The sequence below is a fragment of the Takifugu flavidus genome, chromosome 21, assembly GCF_003711565.1.
Source record: "Takifugu flavidus isolate HTHZ2018 chromosome 21, ASM371156v2, whole genome shotgun sequence".
Lineage (NCBI taxonomy): Eukaryota > Metazoa > Chordata > Actinopteri > Tetraodontiformes > Tetraodontidae > Takifugu > Takifugu flavidus.
In genome coordinates this window covers 10275569-10288558 of record NC_079540.1, presented here as the reverse complement: position 1 = coordinate 10288558, position 12990 = coordinate 10275569, and the positions used below count along the sequence as shown (strand labels likewise).

The 12990-nt window shown below is 48.6% G+C and overlaps 1 protein-coding gene across 4 annotated transcripts in view; it reads right to left on the bottom strand.

The window, feature by feature from the left end:
• Positions 1-12990, bottom strand: part of hivep1 (HIVEP zinc finger 1) — a 29847-nt gene that overhangs the window by 10396 nt on the left and 6461 nt on the right. For 3 of the 4 annotated variants that reach the window (XM_057020201.1, XM_057020200.1, XM_057020202.1), the window contains exon 3: positions 239-292. In XM_057020201.1, the coding sequence (XP_056876181.1) occupies positions 239-292 (54 nt within the window). Of the gene's footprint in view, positions 1-238; positions 293-2200; positions 2321-12990 lie in introns of those variants that run through there. The other variant, XM_057020203.1, reaches the window with a different exon arrangement.

Below are 12990 nucleotides of genomic sequence, written 5' to 3'. Positions count from 1 at the left end.
ATCAGATTAAACATATTGTTACATTAATGTTTGAGTGTTATTACACACTGACTGAACACAAAGTCTGGCAAACATCATTCAACTCCTCGTTTGTAGTTTTTAGAGGGGAAAAAATTGTAATTATGTTTTCGTATTCTAGACGCACAAAACTAACTGGAACATTATGATATAAATATATTCTAATTATGAAAGAGAAAGTGAAATTTGCTGCTTCTGTTAATGCTTAAAATGATCTCACCTTTCTGTGAGCCTTTGGGGTCTTTAAGCTCTTTTTGTGCCTCTTGGATTTTATCTGTAAGACAAGAAAAGAGAACGGTTTGTACTGAGGACGACAGAGCAGAAGCTGCATCACGATGCCGTGGATGAGCGGATGAGCAGATGAGCAGATACTCTCCCATAGATGAGAAGATCTCTTCCATCATGGAAACTAATGTACACTCACAATAACGCCAGCAATCAAGCACACACACTTAGGAAATAATGGCGCTCTGATACACAGATCAAGCCTGCTAATATTTGAGTCAAAATGGTGAGTTGACTGTCATTATCAGAGAGCCAGCACTGAACCGACAACGCATTAGCAAACCAAAATGCCATTTAGCCCTCTGGGAGGGACAGGCGGACGGATGCATTCTACTCAGGTTTTCAGCCCTCACCTACAATCCAGCAGGTTATTGATGCGTTTCTGAAACACATGCAGGTGTAGGAGGTGAGAGCTGCGTGTTTGTGTGTTTAATTATATTTCTATAGTTATACGCTGCCCAGCGGTGAGAACAGATTATTTACTGGCAGAGAGGAGAAATAAACAGTGTTTCTGTGTTCATGCAGGCTTGTCCAAGCCTCATTAGTTCAAAAATAAAGAACTTATCAGCAAAGCGGTCAGTAGATTATGTCACCTCATGGTTGTGTGGTACTGTAGTCACACTCTACTGCATGTCCCGCAGCTGCGTTGTGTATCCCGGGCACACGCCACAGATTATATAAGCATCCCCCCCCCGGCACTGCCGTGCAGTAACCGAGTCTCGAGGAGAAGGCCGGAGATACTCTTCAGCAGACAGGGAGGATTCAGGTTTGTGCCACAGCAGCTCAGCTTTTTCTTCCTTCTCAGAGGTCAGGTTACACATCATCAGTCACAACAGCCAGTTTAACATCTTTCTATGCTGCCCAAGAGTCATTCATGCTGGTCTGTGGGACAACCACACATTTCATCTGAAATCTGGATGACTCTCCACATTTCATCTGAAATCTGGATGACTCTCATGTAACCAAGGCAAAGTTTGTGGATCGGAACCACATAAGTGCAGAGACGCCCCCACTGATAGCTGCTCCAGAGTGGTGGAGAAGAATCTCCAGCGCTCACCTCAGTAGAGAGTGTATTTAAAAACTGCAGTTACCCAACCAACAGCAGCTCCCTGTCCATGTTAAAACCAAACTCTATCTGAGGTCCACGGTGGGAAGCAGCACCAGGCAGGGCGGCCCAGGTCTGGAGACTCATGATGGATGCCATCAAAATGTAAAACTTGATTAGAGCTTTGGTTTAAAACCAATTAGTTAACTAAAATAGTGAGACATTTTCATCTGGGTAGCTCAGCAACCAGGCAGAAGAGCAGCAGCGAGCGTCCCAAACTGTTGTCCCCTTCAGTCTCTCAGGACAAACAGGACATGTGTGAACCTCCGTGTGGAACAAGCCAAGAGCTGAGAACACAAACAAAGATGTTTGGCTCTGCTGCGGGTGCACTGTGCCGAAGCTGTGTTTGCAGAGGAAAAGGAAGGGGAGATGCTTCAGCAAGCTAAGGATGATGAGATGGGAGTCGGCAGCTGCCCCCGTCCTCTCCGTCACTGTAAGGAGGAGATGGATATTATATAACACAGGCACCTCCACCAGCCTGTCACACACAGCAGCAAACACACCCTCACACACGCAGATCGGAGGTGGTTCACACAGAGAACACACAGGAACTCAACAGGAACTCATTGTTTGTTTCGGTTCCAGGAAACCAGAACATGATCAGGATTTGCAACAGCTGTTGACGAAGATCCGTTTTTCCTGTTGATGACTGACTAAAAGACTAAAAGGAGATGTCATGTTCACGCGAAATCGGACAAAAGATTACTGATTTGTTTCATCTGCAACAACAAAAGTAAAATAACTGTTCTGCTCCAGAAACCGTGCGTCTTCCTCTTAAAAAAGGGAACCAACCTCTGTAATACGAAGAAACCATGAGGACAAGTGAGGTGGGTCAGCATGGAAGCCTCGGGTTCAACCGGCCCCGGCGCTGCTGCAGCCCCCATCCCTGAAGGGAAGTCTGATGATCTTATCTCAGTGTGCTTCCTGTGGCCTGTGGAGGAGACACAGCATTTCTGCAGGCCTCAGCAGCTGACCCATGAAATAAGTGGTCATAAGAGTGACTGTCAGCATCTGACACACTGTTTATCTCCATGGACACGCCTGTAAAAAAGGATCCTCCGGGGAGATGAAGTGGTTTGAGAGCAGAGCAGGAAGTGTGCTGCTCTCTGTGTTAGGAGGGCCAGACAGAAGATGATGCACAGCAATGGAATCCCCTGTCTGACACAGCCAGTGTCCCATTACCCTGCAGTCTATCATCATCCTCATCATGCTCATCTGGTCAGCTGACCCAGAGCAAAGCGCTTCCCTCTCCTCCCCATTAGCTGGACTGGGGGGGTGTCGCATGTCTTCACTGCACCAAAAATTACAGGTAGAGGATAAATGGAAGATCCAAGAAATCCAGGAAAGATCTGGAGTCATTTCTATAACAGCAGTTCAGAGGAGACCACGACCTCCATCCTGGTCTGCTGGAACAGGTTATAAACAGCAGGAGTCGCTGCCTGGTTACCTGACTAATAAATCAAATGATCTGTGGAATACTTAACTACCAAAGTAAATGATACCTGCAGCTCCAACAGCCCCAGCTCTCTCTCACACACACACAGACACACACACAGTGTTATGGTGCTGGATCCGCACAGAACTGCTGCCCCCACAGGAAGCTGTAGGAGGACGATGCAGCAGACTGGAGACCAGTGATTATTGGGACTGTGTGGGCACCCTTGTGAAAAAGTGATATAAAGAGAAAGAAACCTACCGGGTGGGTAGAAAAGTGTGTGTTTGTGTAGAGCTTTAGTTACAACAATACTGGAAACACACACAACCACAAGTCACATCTTCTAACCTTCTGTGCAAGTTTAATACACGTGCACCTCACAGAGGAAAATGTAATGAATCCATCGTGTTAGACCAGCTGATACGGGTTCAACCAGTATCTTTACCAGTAAAAAAACAGTTCATTTCGCATCTATCAAACGCAGACTGGTCCAGCACGAAGATGCAGAGCAGCTCTACCCGTAACTAAGGGAAACCCAGTCTGCTCCTCAGCTGGCGCTGGTACCAGGTGGCTGTTCTGGAAACCTGCTGTGCATAAAGTCCCTCACAGACCATAATGAGGACACGTAAAACCCAGTGGGAGACTGGTTCAGCTAATCAAGACCAACTGGTTTATATACAGCCAACAAGTCGGCGTAAAAACATAATTAACTTAAACAAGAAAAATGCTGCTTCAAGTTCACTGTGGTCTTCCTGCACGTTGCTGTCTGGTCTTTGCAGTAATTACAAGTTTATTACAGTTTTAAGCACGATTTTTCTGATCCTCCCTAGAGAATTAAAGTTGTGAGCACGCAAAAAGCTCCAGTCAACAACAACTGAAAACATGGCAGATTGCTCACCTCGACCCCCCCCACATGCCTGACTGCTTCCTGTATGTCTCCCTCACGAGTGCTCAGGCTTGTTTGAGTGCAGAGAAGCCAGTAGCTTCATTAGAAATCAAGAGAAAACAAGACCTGGCAGCAACAGCCGAGCAGCAGCAGAGCAACAGCAGCAACAGCAGCAGCAGAGCAGCATCAACAGCAGCAGAGCAGCAGCAGCAGAGCAGCAGAGCAGCAGCAGCAAGCAGCAGCAGCAGCAGCACCACGGTGCACACGAGCTGCTCTCAGCTCTACTGTTGTTGACCTAACAGAAAACACTTGTAAGGACTTCTGGGGCTTTAATAACTGGACAAAATCCTCTTACCTGATTCATGGAACAAGCTCTCAGAAGCTGCTTTTGTTTAAGAACAAAAAGCATCTTGCCGAGAGGAGAAGTCACACATACTCCTGTGTCAACACATGAATTCACAGCGCGTTTCCGCCCTATCAGCTGTGGCTGCAGCGGTGTGGGGCGTTGCCAGCGGTTTCCTCAGAATAACGTGACGAGGAGGGGAATTCCTGTAAGGCCCAGGAAGTGAAAGAGAGGGGGGGAGAGGGGGGGGGAGGGCCTGCCCAAACAGAGCAGGCCAGCTGACGTCACTTAAACCAGCTTTGGCACCTCCAGGGGATCCTGCTCCTGCCTCCCTCCCCCTCTCTGTTTGTCTGTGCTGGAAGAGGGAGGATCAGAACGTGTCCTGCCAACTGCTGCAGCAGCTCAGCGCTGGGCAAATTTTCTCCACCTAACCTGCGACCGACACCTGCTGGTCTCTTCCTTTTTAATACCCAGTTTGCGTCTGAAAACGTTCTTTCTTTCTGAGCCTTTAACAATTAAAGACCAAGAAACCCCTTCCTGTATATTACACACATTAAACAAACAGTCGCCTCAGCCAAAGTTGAAGTCATCAGCAGGATTTCTGCTTCCTCATTAAGTTTCTGTTCTGTATGATTGTTGCTTTAACCAGCGCAACACAAATTCACAGTTGCAGTTGCTGGTTCCTGACCTTGAAATGGCTTCTGGAGCATCACAAGCATTTAGTGAATGAAGTTTCCAATTTCATAAATGAATTCTTTCTGGCGGAAAGAAAACAAACTGCAGCAACACTGCAACAGAAACATTCAGGGCTGCATGGGGAACCGCGAGCATCAGGCTGGACGTGGCCCTGAAACCTGAAGGTTCCTGTGAGAACTACACAGAAAAACTGTGCCCCTCAGAGGAAATAACAGCCTGGTAAACAGACTCGCTAGTTATGCTGTCTGAGCCATGCTCAGCCTCTGGGTTTAACACCCCCCCAACAGGACAGGCCTGGCGCTCTGACCTTTCCTCCATCAACACTTGACCTGAAGACACTCCAGAAGCTACAGTCAGTCTGGAATTATCGCTGACCCACACAACGAAGAACACCGAGCACATGTGGATGTGTTAGCATCTCAGATTGGCAGATTGGCCGCCTGTGCCGGGGTCAGAGCGCGCTGACGCGGCGTTAACTGGAAAATGTCTGAGTCGTTTCCTTTGCCTTGTTTTGTTACTGACTTCTTCGTCCATATGTAGAACTCTTGGAAGACTGAAGCAGCCAGAACGTCTGGGGATTTAACTCAGCCAAACTTGTTCACCTGTGTTATAAACTCCTGGTTTTAAATTGATTTTTTTTATTTAGTTATTGAGATTTTGTAGGTGTCCTGGACCTTTGTTCTGACTTAGAACTTCAGAAGGGGAACAACAACAACAACAACTTCTTCATGAATGGTGCAACTAAAACAACATTAACATGCCAGTTCATCACAGGGCCCTATATGAGCAATTGGGGGTTCAGTAGCTTGCTCAAGGGTACTTTGGCAATGCTATAATGGTGTTCTGGCACCTTCCCTTATGAACAAAACATCTTCCATGTTTTGCCTGCACTGGGGCTCAAACCGACAACCCTCCGCTTCTCAGCCCAGTTCCCAACAGAAGGAGCTGCCAGCACAGGAAGGGTCCACATTAAGATGTTCTCCCCACTGCTGAGCTAAAGCTGCGTTTGATAAAACTGTCAGAAATTACACACAATCCTCACTCTCTTTAAGATTGATTACGCAGATACGTCAAATACAACCACGAGGCCAGGCTAACACAAGCCCCGCTAATGGGTTTCGTGCCGTTAGCAGATGCTGCTCTCGTATCTGTGGATCTAATCGTGGCACCATCATCACTGCAGGAGAAGAGACAATTAGACACACTGAGCCTTCTAGGAAGATGAACAACTTTTAATTAGATCTACAGCTTATGAGGCAGACCACAGCATGAAGCTTCTGGCGAAATCAGGGTCTGAGAGTACGCGTTACACACCACAGTGGGTTCCTGATCAGGCCCAGCTTCCGTCAGCCCATCCTCATTCAGACACACGCTCGGATCATCCACCAACCCTGACAGCAGTCCTTCACAATCGTCTCACACCAACTCCAACATCTGAACTCAGGTTTGTGTTTTTATTGTTGGATGTACACCACACAACGCTACGACTCAACGTGCATTTATGTTAGCGAACTAGCGCTGGAATCCAGTTTCCTTGTGTGTGTGTCAACACTTGATAACAGAACCGTAGGAGCCACTTTCCTGTTTGTAGCAGATGTGAAAGTTAAACTCAACCTTTGTGGGCCTGACACAAACTGGTGAAAGGGTCACGCAATCACCAAATTTTTCCACAGTGTTCCTCTCCAGTGAGTTCCTCTCCAGTGTGAGCTGCAGTGTTCTGGGCTCGGGCTCGGGCTCACTGTAGTGTTCCACAGACAGAACGCGAACCGCTAGATGGGCTGCTACATGTTTTTTCATGCAGTTCTGTGGAATTAAGGGAGGGAGCAGCATGTGGGGTTGGTGTGATTCTGCAGTAGCTTCTTCCTCTGTGGTGATGTTTCCACCCACCACCATCTTCACGGCTGTTGTCCTGCCATCAGTAGGCAGGAGGTAACGTTACATAACAACCTGAGCAGCACGGCGTTCCCTCAGTGTTTCTTTTATGTTCCTGCTCTTCTCTCATCTTCTCCCTCATCAGTTTGTTCCTCTTCTAGCTTTTCTAATGATCTCTCACCGTCTCCTCACCAAATTGCCAGTTTTACCCTCCTGTTTTCATCACCTCCTCCGTTCTCTGCTTCCTTCTCCGCACGGCAACGACGACGAGAGCGACACACAAAACTGCACATATTTAACGACCTGCATCATCACAGCTGAACTCCATCTGCTGCTGACATCAACCACCGAACCAGTGAGACCACAGACACCAGTGGAAACTGCAGGCAGAGACCAGCACAACTGGTCCAAGCTGAGGTCCAATAAAAAAAATTCAAACTTAAATGAAGCGACAGTTAGAAAAGTGTCACTGGTGACCAACACTAGCAGATACGTTTTCCTTATCACCAGAACCTCCAGGACCTCTTTTGAAGGCGTCCTTTTGTTCAGCAGGTGACTGAACATCTGTGGTTGTTTTGACTTAGAACCCATCAAATAAAAACATTTAAAAAAGACCCCACAATTCATCCTGATCATCACATTTGAGGTTCCTCTGATCACATGAAGCAATAAACAAGTTAGAGCAGACGAACAGCTTTTAAACACTCACGTCTGACCACAGCCTCTCTCCAACAACAGCTACTGATATGGTGTGTGTGCGTGTGTGTGTGTGTGAGACATCCTGATCTGTGCAAGAAGAAGTCACAGGTGCTGCTCTGCTATCTCGGGAACCAACTGTTGCATAACCCCCCCCCCGCCAGCTCAGGCTGATCCTGCTCAGGCTGCACGTCAGCAGCTGCTGCGGCCGCCTGGACCGCCGCCGCGCCGCCGCACACGGGCGCCGCAGCATCGCTGCGTGCTGCAGGTGGAGGAACCAGACCTCAACTGTTGATCCCCAAACACGGAGAGAACCCAGGTGATGGATGAGGAGGCGGGGGGGCAGATTAGCTCCAGATTAGTAGAAATTCTAGTCAAGGAGTTTTCTGTGAGTGACAGCAGATGGACGTAAAAGCCGCTGATGCTTTAAGTGAGAAAAGACTGGCAGGAACCTTAAAACAGGAAGGCTCATTTCTATCTGTGGAAAAGTAAAGCGTGACCAACAAGGAGGTGCTCACACAGGCGAGGTGAGGCCATACCTGTGAGGAGGAGGAGGAGGAGGAGGAGGAGGAGGAGGAGGTCGACACTTCCAGCTGCTGCAGCTGCTCCTGGGCTCCGGCACCGTTAACCCGGGAACACCTGACAGTCCTGACCCAACCACATTCCTTCCTCAGCCAGTATTCTCTGACATTCCTGAGTGTCTCTGCCTTCCCGAAAGAACAGCGGAACAGTGGAAGAGTGGAAGAGCCGAGCGTCTGTGTGCCGTCCGTCTGTGTGTCCTCCCGCAAACACAGCTGTTTCTGCCTGGCATGAAGCGAACGCGCTCCTCTCTCCTCCCTGCCTGCCTTTGTGTTCCTCTCACCCCTCCTCTGCTCTCTTCTCCTCCCTCTTCATCTTCCTCTTTTTCTTTTTTCAAATCCTGATTCCAAATCAAGGAAAGCCCTCCCTCTCTGGCTGAGCGCAGACTTCCCTGAGATGACTTGTTCTGCTTTTTTTTCCCTTTTTTTTTTAAAGCAAAACAAAGCTGGATGGAGGCTCTAAAAACAGCACAGGACTCTATATGCTAACTCCACACAGTATGTCAACACCGGATTAGCCACTAGAACACAACCTCCCTCTCTCTCACACACACACACACACACACACACACACACACACACCACACACACACACACACACACACACACACACACACACACACAGCCAATAAATACTGCTGGCGCTCTTCGGCGTATTGATCCTATGGGTGCAGCGCTGGGGAGGCACAGTGGGACTGATTAAGGCACCAAACCAGAGAAGCAGCTGCTGAACTCACCTCCACATCATCACCAGCATGAGAACAAGTGTGGCTCCATTAACCATCCACCTTTAGATACAGGTGATACACAGGTGATCTACAAGGTCCAAATTACACAGAATTCTGAACTCTGATTTAATACCGATGGATTTTCAGTCTTCAAATGATGCTAAATCTTACACTTACACACACACACACACACGCACACACACACACAGTCACACACACACATACACTCTCACACACACACACACACACACACCCAGTTAGTCATGTCCAGAACATGGAAGGTTAAACTGCAGCAACAATGGCTGCAACACACTGACTCACACAGCAACACTCAGGAGCTGCTTCCTTGTTTTGATGATATTTTCTTGTTGAATGTGGTTCGGGGGAAGGGCGGAGGGGGGGGGGGGGGGGGGGGGTGGCACTGAAGCCATCCAGAAAACCAGGTTTAAAATTAGCAGAGGAGGTGCAGCTCTTCCCAGGTGAGTACCGTTCAGAGGGCAGTCAGAGATCATTGCTGCTCAGAATTCCCCAGTTTCTCCCAACCCTTCTTGTTTGGGAGAACCCCCCCGACTGACTGCTCCCCATAGCAACAGCAGCTAAAGGGAGAGTTACGCAAGAGGATGAAGCCTTGCCAGCAGGCAGGCACCCCTTCCTCCTCCTCCTCTCTGCTAAATCCATTTCCATTTGTACCCGACTGACATCACTTATCTCCTCACACCTCCACCTTTTCACCTTCTCCGGCACCATGTTCCATCCTGCTGCCAGGCTCAAGGCCAGGTCCCATTAAAGAACCAAAACGTCATGATGGTCCCCTGAGAGAGTGTTGCTTGACCTGCTGCCCTCCGCTGATCACCAGGACTGTCTACCCTGGCTGGAAGGTTCATGTTCTAACGAGCCTCATTCGTTTATTCACCATCTAAAATATTGAGCTGACCTCACTGACCCCCCCCCACCTATGACTCCCAAAGAGTCTTTCAATCTTTATCCATCGACCATCCAAGAGTGAGCAGCCACAGCAGATTTCCTGCTGTTTCCTCTGAAGCAGAAGGAGACGGAAAGCTTCTGAATGGACGGTGGTACGAGAGGGGGCCCTTGGGGGGCGAACCCTGGTTGGTTTCTGCTGGTAAATGCAGCCCTTGACCTTATGACCTAACCTCAGGGGACATCACGTGTCGCACCCTTGCCCACCTGTCCTTACCACCCCTTTAACATCTGCTGGGCTCGGGGAGGAGGATGAGGCTACATGATAGCTTTATGCTAAATGTAGTGGGAGGGAAGTCGATATTGCGTTCTGTCCCAAATGCTGTCAGCATTTAGATGTCAACATTGGTCTCATTACGCTGCAGCAAACTTCTCCCGTTAACACAAATAAAGCAAGCGGGAAGATCTGGACGTCTCAGCCGCTCCTCTGGAGACCTCCTGAATCAATGTGTCTGCAGCACTCTGGAAAAGGAGGAGGTTTACAGCAGGAATTTGAGATCATCCACCAGTGTAGGTGATCCAAAGGAGGACGTGCACACTGGTGTGAGCACCATAATGTTGGTGGAGCAGCTCTACAGCAGCCCAGGGAGGACAAACACACCTAAATGTGACCCTCAAGCTTCATTACTCCTCATTTCAGATCCCAGTGCTCATTTCTAAATTTAGCTGCAACAACAGACCTGGACTGGAAACGTTTGTTTCTGCTCCAGCTTCTCTCGCGGTTCCCTCAAACAGGAACTTGCTGGACTCTTCTGCACCACACGGGCTGATCAAGCATCACCTCCGTCGTTGCTTCACCAAACAACCACAGGAGTTTTGCTCACTTTTGGTAAAAACAAAACCACATAGACGCACGTTACCATGGCGAGCCAGAAAGGCCACCTTTCAAGGAACAGGCAGAGTTTTTCTGACAGGAACACCGTCACATGTCTACAACAGTCAGAAACCCTTTAATCTGCCCGACTGAGCAGTTCCATCAGTAATGCCGAGTAAGCGTTTGTTGGACGCGGCTCTTCTGAAGGGGGATTCTGTCCTGACTGATCGGACTCCCTTCATCAGAGGAGGTAACGAGCCTTCGTCCTCCTTCTCCATAATCCCAATTTCTCTTTCTCCCCTTATCTCTGCTCCTGGATCAGCTCCCTCCCAGCCTTCTTCCATGGCCTCCATCCTCCCTTGAAGCCTCCCTCCACATTCGTAGGAGGCTCCAGCAGTCGGACACAAGGCAGAGCACCTGCAGACCGAGGCTCATGCTGCTCTGTTTCCCTGGCAACCCTACATTGGGCTTCGCCTGTGCAACCCATTAAGCATTGCCAGCTCTGCACGCACACACACACTCTCACACACACACAGCTGCACACATACTTGCACCCACACAGAGAAAAGCGCCCCCACAGACAACCAGCCTTTAAAGGCTTTCCGCCTGGTACATATTAGCTTCTTTTTTAAATATGAGCCGTATGTTTGTTCCATCCACTCACAGAAATGATCCCCAGGGGGTCAGCGGCCTGACAGGGGCAGGATTTGGGATAAATTTGCACCAGCCGTCCTCCTCCTCCACCGTGGGCTCCGTCCTGTTTCACCACCATTCTTAAATCCTGCCCCCTCCTCATCATTCCAGCTCACCTTTCTGAAGTGCCAACATCAATGCTGATCAACAGAGTTTCCAGGAAGTGTCCCAGCAGGACGCAGGAGCTCACCTGTGGAGGGAAAACACGCGTCTTTGTGCGTGTGTAGCTAACAAGAGGAAGGTCACTGTTCATTAGCTCCAATTTAAGTCAGCCTGCCTGAGCCCTTCACCAACGCTTCGCTTTGAAAAGTTCAAATCCACCCATTTGACCGCTTGTGTCACGCTCCGTCCTGGGACTGCGACACACACGTCATCCGTCCTCAGGTGGTCGTACGTAAATGGACGAGTGGGCGGGGACTCTGCTGTGGACACGAGCGAGGGCCAGGAGACGCTGCAGGCAGGGGACCTCGATAACGAACCCCACACAAATCATTATCTTGTGGAAAAAGCCTGGCTGTCGCTAAAAAGACACACAAACAGCGATGTAGACACACACGGGTGTGCGCTGCTGTGGAGAAGCAGGCAGACGGTTCAGGTATTAGTCACCATTGTCAGATAAACAGGCTGCAGTTTGACAGACATTCAAAGTGAGAGTCTGCAAACAGCAGCGGTTTCAGGTCAGGTGGGAGGAAAAGTTGTTCACTTCTTTTCTCCGTCTTCTGTAAACGTCAAATGATCATGAAGAGAAATGTTAATGTTTAAAGGCAAAAAGCACTGAAATGATGAGGGAAATCAAGGGCTGTCGGCCAGGGCATTTACAACACAAGGCTCGAGACGCCTTTCGATTTTTGACAATAAAGATATGGTGGAAAGTAGATGCGTAGTCATGTTTAAAAACTAAAGTAAAATTCCGCCCCCTGGTGGCCACTTCTGATCACAGGAAACTAAAAACTATCAGCTTCAGAGCTGATAATTACTGTATATTTCAGGGTGTAAAGGGGTTATTCTGAATCTGATGATCTGATCTGATTAATTATTGGGTTTCAAGTAAAAACATTTGCTGCTACGGTCTGAAAAGTCTAAAATGAAAGTGTTCCGACTCCGGTCAAGATGTTAGCGCCTTATCTTCCACCCACCTGTGGGTTCTTTTGTCTCCAAGCAACCATCCTCCACTATGCAAAGGTTCCAGAAAACACCACCTCTCGTGACACAACTCACAAGTAAAAATTCACACCCGCTGGTTTTTCAGTCTGATCACTTTTTCCACCATCAGTATTTTTCAGGCCGTCTCAGCCAACGAGTTAATTATTTAGCATTTTTGTTCCTGAAGCTGATCAGCTCCATTAAAAGGGACAGACATTAACCCACATTTTAGGACGTGAGCTGTCACCAGATTGAGGCCATAAATATTCCTCCTGGCTGCTCCAGTCAGAGTGAAAGCTTCTCCGAGGTTACCTCTGACATCCCTGAACTAGTTCCAACCTGCCTTGTTGTAGTTACTGTTGCTAAAAGCACGCTGGAGTCTCACCTCGGGGAGAGAGTTTCCCTTTGTGTGAATCTTGCTGCACACTGTAATTTGAAGGAAGCGTAAGGAAACACTGGTTTGGCAGCCTGAGCATGACACCACATGTAAAAATTCACTGGCTACAACCTGTTAACTCTTTCTTCTCCACTCTGAGAGGCTGCAAGAGCAGCCGAAGGTCACCTCAGGCAGGCAGGGGGGTGTTCACGAGCACTAATGCTGCCTCTCACCACACCACACAGGGGGAGGTTCCACAGCGAGGAAACTTGTGCGTCTACATTTAAAAAGAATTTTTAATTACTTTACAAGAGTGAATCTCTTACTGGTTCTTTTCTCCC